This window comes from Parus major, chromosome 1A (assembly GCF_001522545.3).
Source record: "Parus major isolate Abel chromosome 1A, Parus_major1.1, whole genome shotgun sequence".
Classification (NCBI taxonomy): domain Eukaryota; kingdom Metazoa; phylum Chordata; class Aves; order Passeriformes; family Paridae; genus Parus; species Parus major.
Window position 1 is genome coordinate 35,901,402 of NC_031773.1, and position 12,043 is coordinate 35,913,444.

The 12,043-nt window shown below is 39.0% G+C and overlaps 1 protein-coding gene across 7 annotated transcripts in view; it reads right to left on the reverse strand.

The window, feature by feature from the left end:
• OSBPL8 (oxysterol binding protein like 8) overlaps positions 1–12,043 on the reverse strand; it is an 83,592-nt gene that overhangs the window by 51,403 nt on the left and 20,146 nt on the right. For 3 of the 7 annotated variants that reach the window (XM_015628260.3, XM_015628259.3, XM_015628264.1), the window contains one exon: positions 2,946–3,047. In XM_015628260.3, the coding sequence (XP_015483746.1) occupies positions 2,946–2,987 (42 nt within the window). In that variant the 5' untranslated portion in view covers positions 2,988–3,047. Of the gene's footprint in view, positions 1–2,945; positions 3,048–12,043 lie in introns of those variants that run through there. The other 4 variants (XM_015628265.1, XM_015628262.1, XM_015628266.1 and 1 more) reach the window with 3 other exon arrangements.

Genomic DNA, 12,043 nt, shown 5'->3' on the forward strand with positions numbered 1-12,043 from the left:
AAAAGAATCCTCTCAGGATATTCCTGTCCATCACCACCCACAACTCTTATTCTAAATATACAAAATTAAGAGAAACATACACATATTCACAGAAGCAAAGCCTACCCATATTTTCACATTATATAATTGATGACTTTGATTACAGATTATAGAACAAATCCTCTGACAGGTTCTCAACACTACATGATCAATTTCAGTTCTACAGTTACTTTTACAATTAAACAATTACTTAAACAATTACTTTAAAATGTTGCTGCCAAAATATATGAAGCCTAGACCACCTCCCAGTAAAGTTTTTGACTAAGACTTAGAAGTAAAACCAGCAATATAAATCCAGCCGTATAAAGTGTCACATGAGACAGCAGCTGTAATTGCTTTTATACAAAGACAGCTCACGTGCTTCAAAAAAAGCACTATTTTTAGATGTTTATTTCTCAGAAATAAAGCTTATAACAACTCCTACAAAACTTTAAGTTATATCTGCCAAGTTCTTCTAAAAAACAAAATCCTTTTCCTGTTGAATATTAGGGTAAAAGCAAAAGCATATGTCACACTAGCATGTCTGAATCCCATATTACACAAGGTTTTTTTAAAACGCTGTTTTTACAATCAAAACATACAGCTAAATTTTTAATAGTCTGAACATTCTAAAGCCAAGTTTGAGTTCTCCCCTTGCTGAAGACACACTTCCCCTGAAGGCAGGCTCTGATATGTGTCAGTCATTAAAATTAATCCAGCTAGATTTAAATTCAGGACCCCTGATCCAACCTGCAAACCTGATCAATAAAAAAGACCTCTACTTAATGCTTCAAGGAAAAAAGGTACTTTTATGTCTGTTGATTAAGTATTATTGCTATTAAGTAGCAAGGACTGACACTGACTGTATATCACAGGCAAATTATTTATTAAATATATGCCTTAGCAAAAACTAGAAGTAACTAAAAATTACTAAAAAGGTATTTCAAAAGAAGAATGGTTTACACCATACATTTCCATGTAATGTTCTAAATTCTGGGGCAATGAGACTTGATTCAATTATTATTTTTTAGAAAAGTAGACAAAAACTATTCCCAAACTAGAACTCAGAGCATCTATTAGTTTGCACTCTTTTAATGGTGTCAGACTACAAAAATAGTTTGCTGAGCTGTCACAGCCTTTGTCTTCAAATTCTATTCAGGACATATCAACCTAATTGTTAGGAATTGCATTTAATATAAGACTTTTCTCTGTATGCTGATTCTGGAAAGGAAATAGCACAGCATTAAGGTCTGATCTCCTCAGCTTTTGTTCTTTTATAAGCAAGCCAAAAAAGCAAATTAGAAAGCTGACACCTCTAAAAAAGGTTTTTTTAAATACCTCCAAGAAACATCTCAATGGACTTAAAAGTGGAGAAAAAAGTTGATCAGTATTCCTCATGCACACTGCAATCAATACATGTATTTAATGAATTTCATCATGACAATGGAACTAAAAAAAAAAACCAAACAACAGATTGCACCTAAAAGTCTGGAATTGTGAAAAATTTGAAACATGATTTTAAAAAAAAATTAATTTCTGGGAAGTGTCAGGATTTGCATTGACTAAAAGTCTTCAAAACTACTGGGTCAGTCTCTCTTGAAATACATATAATATTTTTAATATTTAATTTTCACTTTTTTTACTATGCTATACAATAGGCTGTATATTAGACTACCAAATAAGCTTTAAAAAACGTTTTTACCACCTGTAGTGCAACACAAGACTGGCTGATATTTTGATAAGAAATGCTTAGAGTAGCCTATTAAAATATACCATCAGTTAAAAAAGTATTCTGAGATGACACTTCAGAAGCACATTGAATAAAAGGCAATCTGTCCTCACACTTAGCATTCTTCTAAAGGAGTCTTAGTAAAACAGAGACTCATTTTGAGGTACCTTCTTATGATCATTCTGAAGGCATTTGAAGTGTTTTGTAAACTGGTACTTTTTAGCACATTTTGAGGAAACAAGGAGCCCAGCTACTGAACTGGCAGCATTTTTTTTAGAAATGAAAATACCCTACTGCACAGTTGACAGTTGATACTCATAGTATGCTGCATCTGGGATATAAATGCATGGGCCACACAGCAAATCAATAAATTTGTTCATTACAGAAAAAAAGCCAAGAATTTTCTTAAAATACTGCAAAACAGTTTGTCTCCAAACTCACCACTTAAGATAAAAACAGTAATAAAACACTTGATCCAATTAGTAGCTCCATGTAGTAGTTGACTATCACAAATGAAGTTTGTCAGTAATGAGGTGTTAAGTTTGACCTTGACCTCAGTTACAGAAAAACATATCCTATTTTGCCTTTGGGAGGCAGTGCTTTGGAAACTATAAAACATTTCCTGCTCCAGCTATTAAAGTGCTTCTACATGACACAGCTTGTGGAAAAACTAAACTCTTAAATAATGTCAACATTTATGATGATTGATGATGAAGCACAATAGTACCCACTAGCCTTTCCTGTTTTTAAACTGTGCTTAGAAAGAGCTTCACTGCCTCAGAAATTTTATAATCAGTACATATTATCAACTCTTACACCTCAGTTTACTCTGATAACATAAAATTATCTCTCCTGTCTTTTCTACTCCTCATTCCACCAAGAACTACATTATTTTTTCTATTGTCCATAGTCACTACCTAGCAAAGTATCAATTAGACTGAGAGGAATACTTTTTTCTTTAGGACTCTGAGACAAATTCCAAAAATTAAATCCAAAATCTGAAAGTTTTTTGACATTCAGCCCTCCTGCCATGAGAATTTAGTAAATGATACATGATACTAGATGATACTCCAAATGCATTCACCAGAAAAGCATCAGCTCAAAGCAAAACTGAATAGATTCAAGTAATTTAGCCCTCCCCCTGCAAAAGCATCTTCACGTTCATCTCATTACACAAAGGCACACTTGAGTTACTCACTGAATTTCTATCCAGTTCCCCATCAACTGGAACGCTCTCCATGTTGAAAGGGCCTGTTCTGTCTCTATCAGTTAGAGTTCTTCCATCCTGCTACTTGAGATCCTAGAAAGGAAAATAAAAATGCAATAATTTAATTCCAAGGGCTGAAATCCAGTAGAGAGCTACACTTTCTCTTCCATCCATTTTAAGAAGCTAAATAGTCTCGTATGGTAACCTCTGCGTTTTACAGTACCTTGCAAAACATGAACTTGGGAGAAAATCAACTTAGGAATGGAGAGAATAGTTTCAGATAAAATAGCCAAAACAAAAACTACTCACAGAGGCAAGCACTCACTTCTACAAATAAGGAAGAGTTATGCAAAAAAGAAAAAAAAAGAAACCCACAGGTTTTGCCCTGTACTTCCCGTTGTTCCAGAGTTCCCAGCAGCACATCGCTCCCGCCCCACAGGCATGTACACACCAACTGTTTGGGTATAAAACAAAGCCGTCCTGGAGAAGCCAGAGCTGAGGGCTTCCCAGCATAACTCCAGAAACAGCCATGTATTGCTTTGTGGAACCAATACACAGAAATTAAATAATATGTGCAAGCCAGCACCTTCTGTGGCACAGCGGGCACTCATCTGGGGGTCACCACACACAGCCAGAAAGCAAGGCCTCATTCCCATGGCATTTCCTATTTATTTATTTATTGCAAGAGAAACCTACAATGAATCTTAGTATTCATAGCATATTTAAAGTCATTAGTGAGACAAGCACACACCCTGGAATCAAGCAAAACTTGATGGGAAAAAAGTGCTTTAACCGTTGATTTGTTAAGCAAAATAAGGAGAGGTGCAGACCAAACTGGGATGCCTGAGATGTCCAGTTACAGCCCATCACTCTGCCTCTCTCTCCAAGACCTCCATCAAACAAGAGAGCAGTGGAAGAGAGGATGAGCGCTTACCTGTTCAAAACAGTACAGTCAGTATCGCGCAGGGAGAAATCCCTGTGGTCCCACCCTCCACAAAGCCACGCTCACTCTGCCCTTCCCACCAGCCACAGCAACTGTTGGATTTGAGAGTTAGCCCAAGGACAATTTTCTCCTTTCCTCTGGTCTTGGGTGGGGAGAGGGGCAGCTAAATTACAAACTCAATTGCTAAACCAACACTTGTGCAAGAGCGGGGGTAGCATGGAGGTGATTTATTTTTTTATGTTAAAATGTTAGCATATTGCTCTTAATCTGTGCATCAAGCTAATGGCAATGTTTAGTAAAAACAGATCAAGTGAAGACAGAAGGGTTAGGTGGGAAGACACATCACAGTCCCTCCAGGGAACCTGAGGAACATCCTGAATGCAAGAGGATGGGAAAAGGGCAAACAGGTAACCAGAATACACAGGATCTTCTGGTTCAAGGTCTGTCTCAGGAAATAGACACTCACAAAAACAAATCTCACTAAAAAGAATAACCTTTTATTCAACTGCTTTCCATATTTTATTATAATTGTTTTTTGGTTTTGCATTATGTAAAGCAAGTTAGAATTTTCCCTCAGGAAAAAACATACAGTATTAATACACTCTAGCTAATCACCATAATATATGCCAGTAAACCACAAAAAAGAACCATTAAAAAATAGTTTAACAAAATGACTGTATACTAACAAAATTGCAAAGTTTTCTATGACTTAGTCCAATGAACTGAGGAGGACCTTGCTCAAGCACCTGAGTGATTAATTGGTGGCACATAGCTAGGAAGCATGGCTAGATGTTCTTATGTAAATCAGAAACAGCAGACATCTGAAAGGAGATGACTACAAGTTATTAATTTGCATTAATAAAAGGAAATATGCCATTACCACAGAAAGAGGGATTCACCCTAAAGCTCTGTTTCTCAGAGCAGTAGGCACTGAGACCCTTACCTTTCACACCCAGACATGAGATGCAGAACTGGGTGATGATTTTCGATGTCTGTTCCTTGTCATCGTTCCCCCACACACCCATTTTAGGTTCTCTTATTAGCAGGAACACCAGACTGCATGCATATTCACTTTGCAGAAACACCAAACTCTTTTAAATAGGATGAAAAATGAGTGGCATTACAAACAGATGCAAGCACTGCTATTTAAAGCAGTTTCTCAGCTTTTTTTTAGTTACACAACTTGTAACCATACTCAAGTTATCTGAAGGAACAGATATTTGTTGACAGGAACATTCAGCCTAAAACACTTTTAACTTACTTTTATATTTAACATTTTTTAACTCTTAGTTTTTTATTGCCAATGCTCCTGGTGTATTCTGCTTCTCCATCTGTTCATGTGACCACAGCCTTCCTTATCTCAAGAGTGGTACCAACAGACAGGTACCCTAAGGTCTCATTCTTAGCATTCATGATCGCTAGCAGTCCCAAAGATTGATTCAGCACGCTCCCAAAGGCTGCAAGGAATTTTTCTGGGAAAAGGAAGGAAAAATTTCTACCTGCTCGTGTTTAAACACTAAAGCAGGTGCAGAAATGGTTAAGGACTACCTTGCCCAAGCTGTTTAGCTTATGAGTAGACAGCCAGCTTGCCTTATTTTTCTTGGCAAAATGAAGGCTGAAAGTGAACAATATTGCTTCTGTTGTATGCCAAAATAAATACAAAGGAAGGAAAAGGGCTGTCTCAGCAAAAGGATATTGCCAAAGAGTGAAATAAGTATGAAATTGGAGAACAGATTTATTTTGAAAATTACAGAATGCTTCTAACCATCTGAGCCCCAAGGCTTTGAAACAATTTTCCAGCCAATGTAGGGAAGGGGAATTTTCTTATTTGTAAATGCAGCCAGGTTATTATAAAGTGTGCTTCCACAAGCAAGATCTTTTCTACTTTAACTAATCCAATCATTAGATTTGAAGATGCAACCCCAAATGTACCATTTTGTTGATTTGGGGCTTTTTTTTCACTTTTACTGCTTTCTATTACATTCACAAGTGTTTGCAGTTTGGTCAGCTTGAGGTTTCAATTAACAAATGCTCCTTCACAATCATAATTCTTAAAAGCTGAAGTGTTCAGGAGGGCACACACAACATGAAATTGTTTGAAAATAACTCTGTAATGGCATCCAGCTAGTCAGCTATTTTTCCTTTACAGACAATGGATATAATCAGGCACTCACAAAGGTATTACTAAAGAACTGTAACAATTGGACAAATCCTGCCACAAAATAAGTTTCTCTTTCTCTCCAGCTGTGAAGATGGCTGAACAAGTAAAAAACACCTATTTAAAGCAAAAGGGAAATGTTTTCCTCTTATCACACAATCCATAACCTGTCCTGTTAACACTTGTATTCCATCTTATTTTTGCTGCTGACACCAAACTGTGTGGTGCAGCTGGCAAGCTGGAGGGAAGGGGTGCCATCCAGAGGGACCTTGGCACACTTCAGAGTTGGGTCTGTGTGAACCTCAAGACAACAGTTCAACAAGGCCAGGTGCAAGGTCCTGTACCTGGGCTGGGGCTATCCCAGGACAAATACCTGCAAGCACAAATACCCAAGGCTGGGTAGAGAATGGGTTGAGAAAAGTCCTGAGGAAAATGAATCAGGGATACTGGTGGATGAAAACTAGACATGACCTGGCAACATGTGCTTGCAGCCCAGAAAGCCAACTGTATCCTGGGCTCCATCAAAAGAAGAGTGGGCAGCAGGTCAGTCCACCAGGTCATTCACAGATCTACTCTGATTTCACAATGTTTATATTTGATATTAGAAAGAAATTCTTTACTGTGAGGGTGGTGAGGCACTGGAACAGGCTGTCAAGAGCAGATGTGGATACCCCATCCCTGGAAGTGTTGAAGGTCAGGTTGGATGGGGCTTTGAGCAACCTGGACTAGTAGAAGGTATCCCTGCCCATGGCAGGGAGATTGAAGCTAGATCGTTTTTAAGCCACTTTCCAACCCAAGCCATTCGGTAGTTCCATGGTTTAAACAGATTGCTTCAGCCATTGGTAGTTTTTGTAATTTGGTTTTCAGTTCATTGCACCTTGAGAATAGGAAAATCCTCTCTAGGACTCCCACAGAAGGAAAAAAAATATGCATCAATGAAAGCTACTACTGCACATGGACACACGCCACATTTCACATGCCACAAAGTGGATGTCTCAGTACTATACTGTTACTCAATATTCTCTTAGATATAATTACACAGACCACAGATCAAAACCAGCACAACTTAGGTGTCTCAGCCATGAGAGAAACTGTGGCAGCAAGCTTTTGTTCAGTTCTATAGAGATCAGTGAAGTGGATATAGCACTGACTTATATATTCTCTATGTTAACCAGATTATAAGCTTTTATTGCAGGTTATGTTTAAATAAAGGAGTTAGTAGGCAATGCAAGGCCCTTTTTCTGACAGAATATCAAGAGCTCATCACCAAACATGATATTTGCTCCAGGCACAAGAGAGCTTAGCCCTGACACCATGGCAGTAATACCCTACTGTTGGTATATTTATAACATTAAATCATAATTCAGTTCACAAAAAGACTCTTCCTCCCCTTCTCCCACACAAGATTAGCTTCAGTTCAAACACTTCACTAAATTTGGAGAGTTTCATTAAGAGTCCCCACCGTCCCCACACAAATTCCTGAATTTCAGCCAAGGTGCAGTCACAAAGTGCAAGCGGTATAGATGACCCCTGAATTTAATACAGTCTCTTTTTAGACAATGGACCAAGTTACTTGAACACCTGCATACTGTATTATATATAGGCAGGTTTTAGCTTTCTTCCTAAGGACTATGACCCACAGTCATTATACAGGGCACTTGCACTGTGACACTGTTTTGTGATCTGTTAGAGTATCACAGCACCTTCCTGCACTCCAGCACAAAACCTCACAGGCCAGCCCAGCCTCACCATGACCTGCGTGGTGAAACAGCTGCTGCCTTCTGAGCCAGTCTTTCCAGAGGGGAACTGCTCTCCCGGGCTCTGACCTCCAAACTGACCTAAGCTCTGCTGGATGCCTGCCTTCTTTCCCTAAAGCCTAAAAGTAGCATTTAAATTGCCTGAGATAAGTATCAAATAAGAATATACCATAATTTTTTTTTAAGATGACACAAGCATAATAGTACATTGACTTTAAAGATCAATGTGGCAGCAAGCAAAGGCAAGGCACACTAGGAGGAAAGAAAACTAGTTGTTTACATTGATGTCAAGAAGGATAAAAATCACCTAGGTCCTTGCTGGAAAGCAGAGTCACAACAGTACCGAAGAAATGCTATTTCACAGGGAATCAGAGAATGACTGAAGTAGGAAAAGACCTTTGAAGGTCATCTTGCCCAAGCCCCCTTTTGCAGAAGGATGTCTAGACAGGTTTTGAATATCTCCAAGGATTAAGATTACACAAACCCCCTGGCCAACCTGTGCCAGTGCTTGGTCGCCATGCAAGTCAAAAAATGTTGCTGATGTTGGGCAGGAACCTCCTGTGGTTCACAAAAAGACTCTTCTTTTTGTGGTTATAATGGTTATATTCATGCCCATTGCCTCTTGTATCATTGCTGAGCACCACTGCAAAGAGCCTGTGTCTGTCACCTTCCCTTCAGGTATTTATACACACTGATGAGCTCCCCCTGAGCCTTCGCTTCTCCAGGCTGAACAGACCCAGCTCTTTCAGCCTTTTCTCACACAAGCCTTTGATCATCTTCACAGCCCTTCACTGGATTCTCCACTACACCCACATCCCTCTTGTACTCAGAAGCCCTGAACTGTACCCAGCACCCCAGACGTGAACTCAGCAGTGCTAAGAAGAGAGGAAGGATCGCTACTCTCAACCTGCTGGCAATTCTTTGTCTAAAGCATTCAGGAACACCATGTGTCCTCTATATGGCAAGGGCATGTTACTGCCTCATGTTCAACTATCTGTCAGGATAACCAGGTGAACTCCAGGTAAGCAGCTCTGTAAGGTCCACAAGGAAGTTTAAGGTAATACTCTTGACAAAGGTATCTAAAACAACTAGATATTAAGAGATAACTATAATGGTTATAGCTACGTATAACTCCTAAGAGGTACAGGATCAGTTTTAAGAGATGAAAGGAAATCTATATCCTAAATCTAACTAGGGTGATCAAACCAAGGCTCTCAAAAAATCTAAGTATCTTTCAGGCTGTTGTTTGACTGCCAAAGGCACTTTCACTTTGCTCCATGCAGGGGGGAGCAGCAATAGCAAAGAAGGTAATAGAGGTAACATGCCTTAATCTCAAAGCTCTTTGAATACAGTGCACCAGAGGAAAAGCAGCCTCTTGGTTTAGCACAAAGCCACAGATCATCTTTCTCAGCTAACATGTCTGCACACCAAGTACACTTCATTATCAAGCTACAGATCAGGCCAGCTTCTTGCATATGACACAGTGCCACTGCACGCCAAGTACCCTGTGTTTGTTGACATCAGTTCCAAGAAAGCAGGAACTGAAGCAGAGTTACTGGTAAAAATGGAGAAGGGCCAACAGGCTTAAAAAAAAATCAGCAAAAGATCTGGTAAACAAAGAAATCACAACTTTTTCTCACCTCTCAAACCAAGCATCTTACACTAACAAGGACCCAGAAGAACTAGAAACTGGTTGTATTTTGCAATTCTAGAAGAGAAATCTGAGAGTTGAGTAAATCTCTAGGTTAGATTCCTTCTACTGTGAAGTCAGTCCAAACAGGAGAGCTTGACAGAACCAGTAATTATATAGAAGTCATAGATGACAAACTGCATAATTGCATTAACTCTTATTTGCAAGGTTTGAATGCTTAAAAGTCCGCTACAAGTATAAACACACCAGAATCAACAACTGCCTCAAGTTCCCCAAGCACATTGTGATCACTTAATGCTATCAGCCACCAAATCTACCCTTATGAAACACTTCCTTCCACCCTGATTTTCATCACCTGCCTTTTCATTTCCTGAATAAACAGTCCATATGCAGAGCAAGCTGTTTCCTCTGTTTCTGTACTGCTGTTTTCAGAAGGGAAAAAAATCAAATACCAAGCCACCAAAAAAAAAAAAAACCCAGGAAAGCTGACATGTTTAAGACCAGGATTTGAAAACATCTCTCATCTGGAAAAAAACCTGGCACAGTCCAGATACCTCAGCTATCTTTTGAGAGAATTAGATGGCCATGAAGGCCAAGAAAAGCAAAACAAGCTTCTGAATACCCAATACAACTTCAGTAATTACTACCTTGAACTGAGTTCCACAAACAAACTTGTCTTGGAAAGAAATGAAAGGGTACAGAAAATATGATAAGAGTCACCTACAGGTACTAAATCCCAACATTCTCTCTAAAAGCTTGAGTTCCCAGGGTTCTGGAGCCCTTTGGCCATTGAAATACACTTCAAAGCTCTCAAACTTATCCCAGTTTTCATGGTAAGTATTGTGCAATTCTGTTCCCATAACTCAAATAAGTTGTTCGTCTTAATGGTAAAAATGTCTATTTCTTCACTTAAAGGTGTCTAGTTACCTGCAGCCTGTTACACTTCGCCTCCACGAGCCATTTTTACCTAGGTCTCAGTCTAACTTTGGAGCATCAAAATAAGAGAGGCAATAATCCATTGATTTTGTTCATTTAAAAGAGAACCTATGAAGGCTCATAAAATATACAGATACTTTTTTGTATGTTTCATTGTGAAGTAGCAAAAGATTTATTCAAACCTTACAACAGCAAATCTAGCATTTTATTTTTAGATACATTTATTTTTCACTTTGCTGCAATACTAACCAGCAAAATAAGCAAGTGGGTGTCATACACAACCTTAATGCAAGGTTGAATTGGCCAGTGACAGTCTTGATTATGAAGGAAAAGAGATGGACTAAAACTAAGTGGTTAGAGACATTGCAAACCATATTCCTTTCAGAACTCCACCCTGTGATTTTCTTCTGCATCTGCACAGTTACTAATAATAGTCTCATATAATACTCTATGTCTTTCTCATCTCCATTTTGGCAGCTGTATGAAGAGGCAATGTGACACACTCTGCTAGAGACAGCTGGGAGGGATTAGGAGATTACCAGTCCTCCACGCCTGGTCCTTACCACCTCTTTCCCCACTGTGGCTCAGGTTTTCCTGAACTGCCAGCAGACCTGTCTGTGCAGGTGCTCCCTAACCCTCTCCTGTCAAGAGGAACCCCAACTATTGCAAATTATTTTAATCAGACACTCACAGAATGTACCATTTAAACTGAGCTGATCATGGGACTTCTGCTGGCCTGGCACAGCAGGGATAACAAACAGCTGAGGGACACCACTCACCCTCAATCCAACCATAACAGCCTGGCTGCAGCTGTAGACTCCCCCAACACCAACTGGAAACTATTCCAGGAAATGAAGGGAATCAAGCCAAGGCAAAAGGAAAAGTAATGTTGTTGTTAGAGGTTTTTCTGAAATGAAAAAGTGCGGTAAGTGAGCAGAGATGTTTTCACCAACAAAATGGACAGGTGGCAGAACAAATCCTTCTGATACTGATGCCAAAAAGGAATCAGCTGCCCTCCTGAGAGGGCAAATAGATCTGGATTTCTTCTGCATGGATCTTTCCAAAACAAAAGACTACGAAAAATGTTTAGAATATAAGAATTAATTTATTGTGCTGAAAAAGCCTTAATAAGAGGATCTTAAAAGTCTATTTTAATACTAATAATGATATATGATGATATAATAATATAATGTATGATGTATAATGATCTAAATATTTAAGTTATAATGAGATCATGTATAAAGAAATATTTTAAGTCTCATTTGCAGGTCAAGAATACAATCTACTTCATAAGGAATAAAGTTTCAGAAAGCTATTCCGAGAGTATTTTTAAACAATTGCAAGTAATCCTATGTCCTGGGGTGACTTTATGATACTGGTATCCCCAATCGTCTGGTTTATGTTATATATTAAGTTCTGCACCTTTAAATCTGGCTCTGAGAGCAAGAGAGGGAAGAAGAAGCACGCAGTTTGTGTTAAGGAAAAACATCACTCCCCCACATCCTGCTCCTGGACTGTGGTGTCTGCAGCACGGACAGACAGCGGGACAGAGCTTCCCTCTGGCTTTTAGTTAGTTTTAGCTAGCTGAGGCAGAGGAGTTCCCTGAACCTCTTCTTTTTTTTTTTATTTCCTAGATCTGTGCAA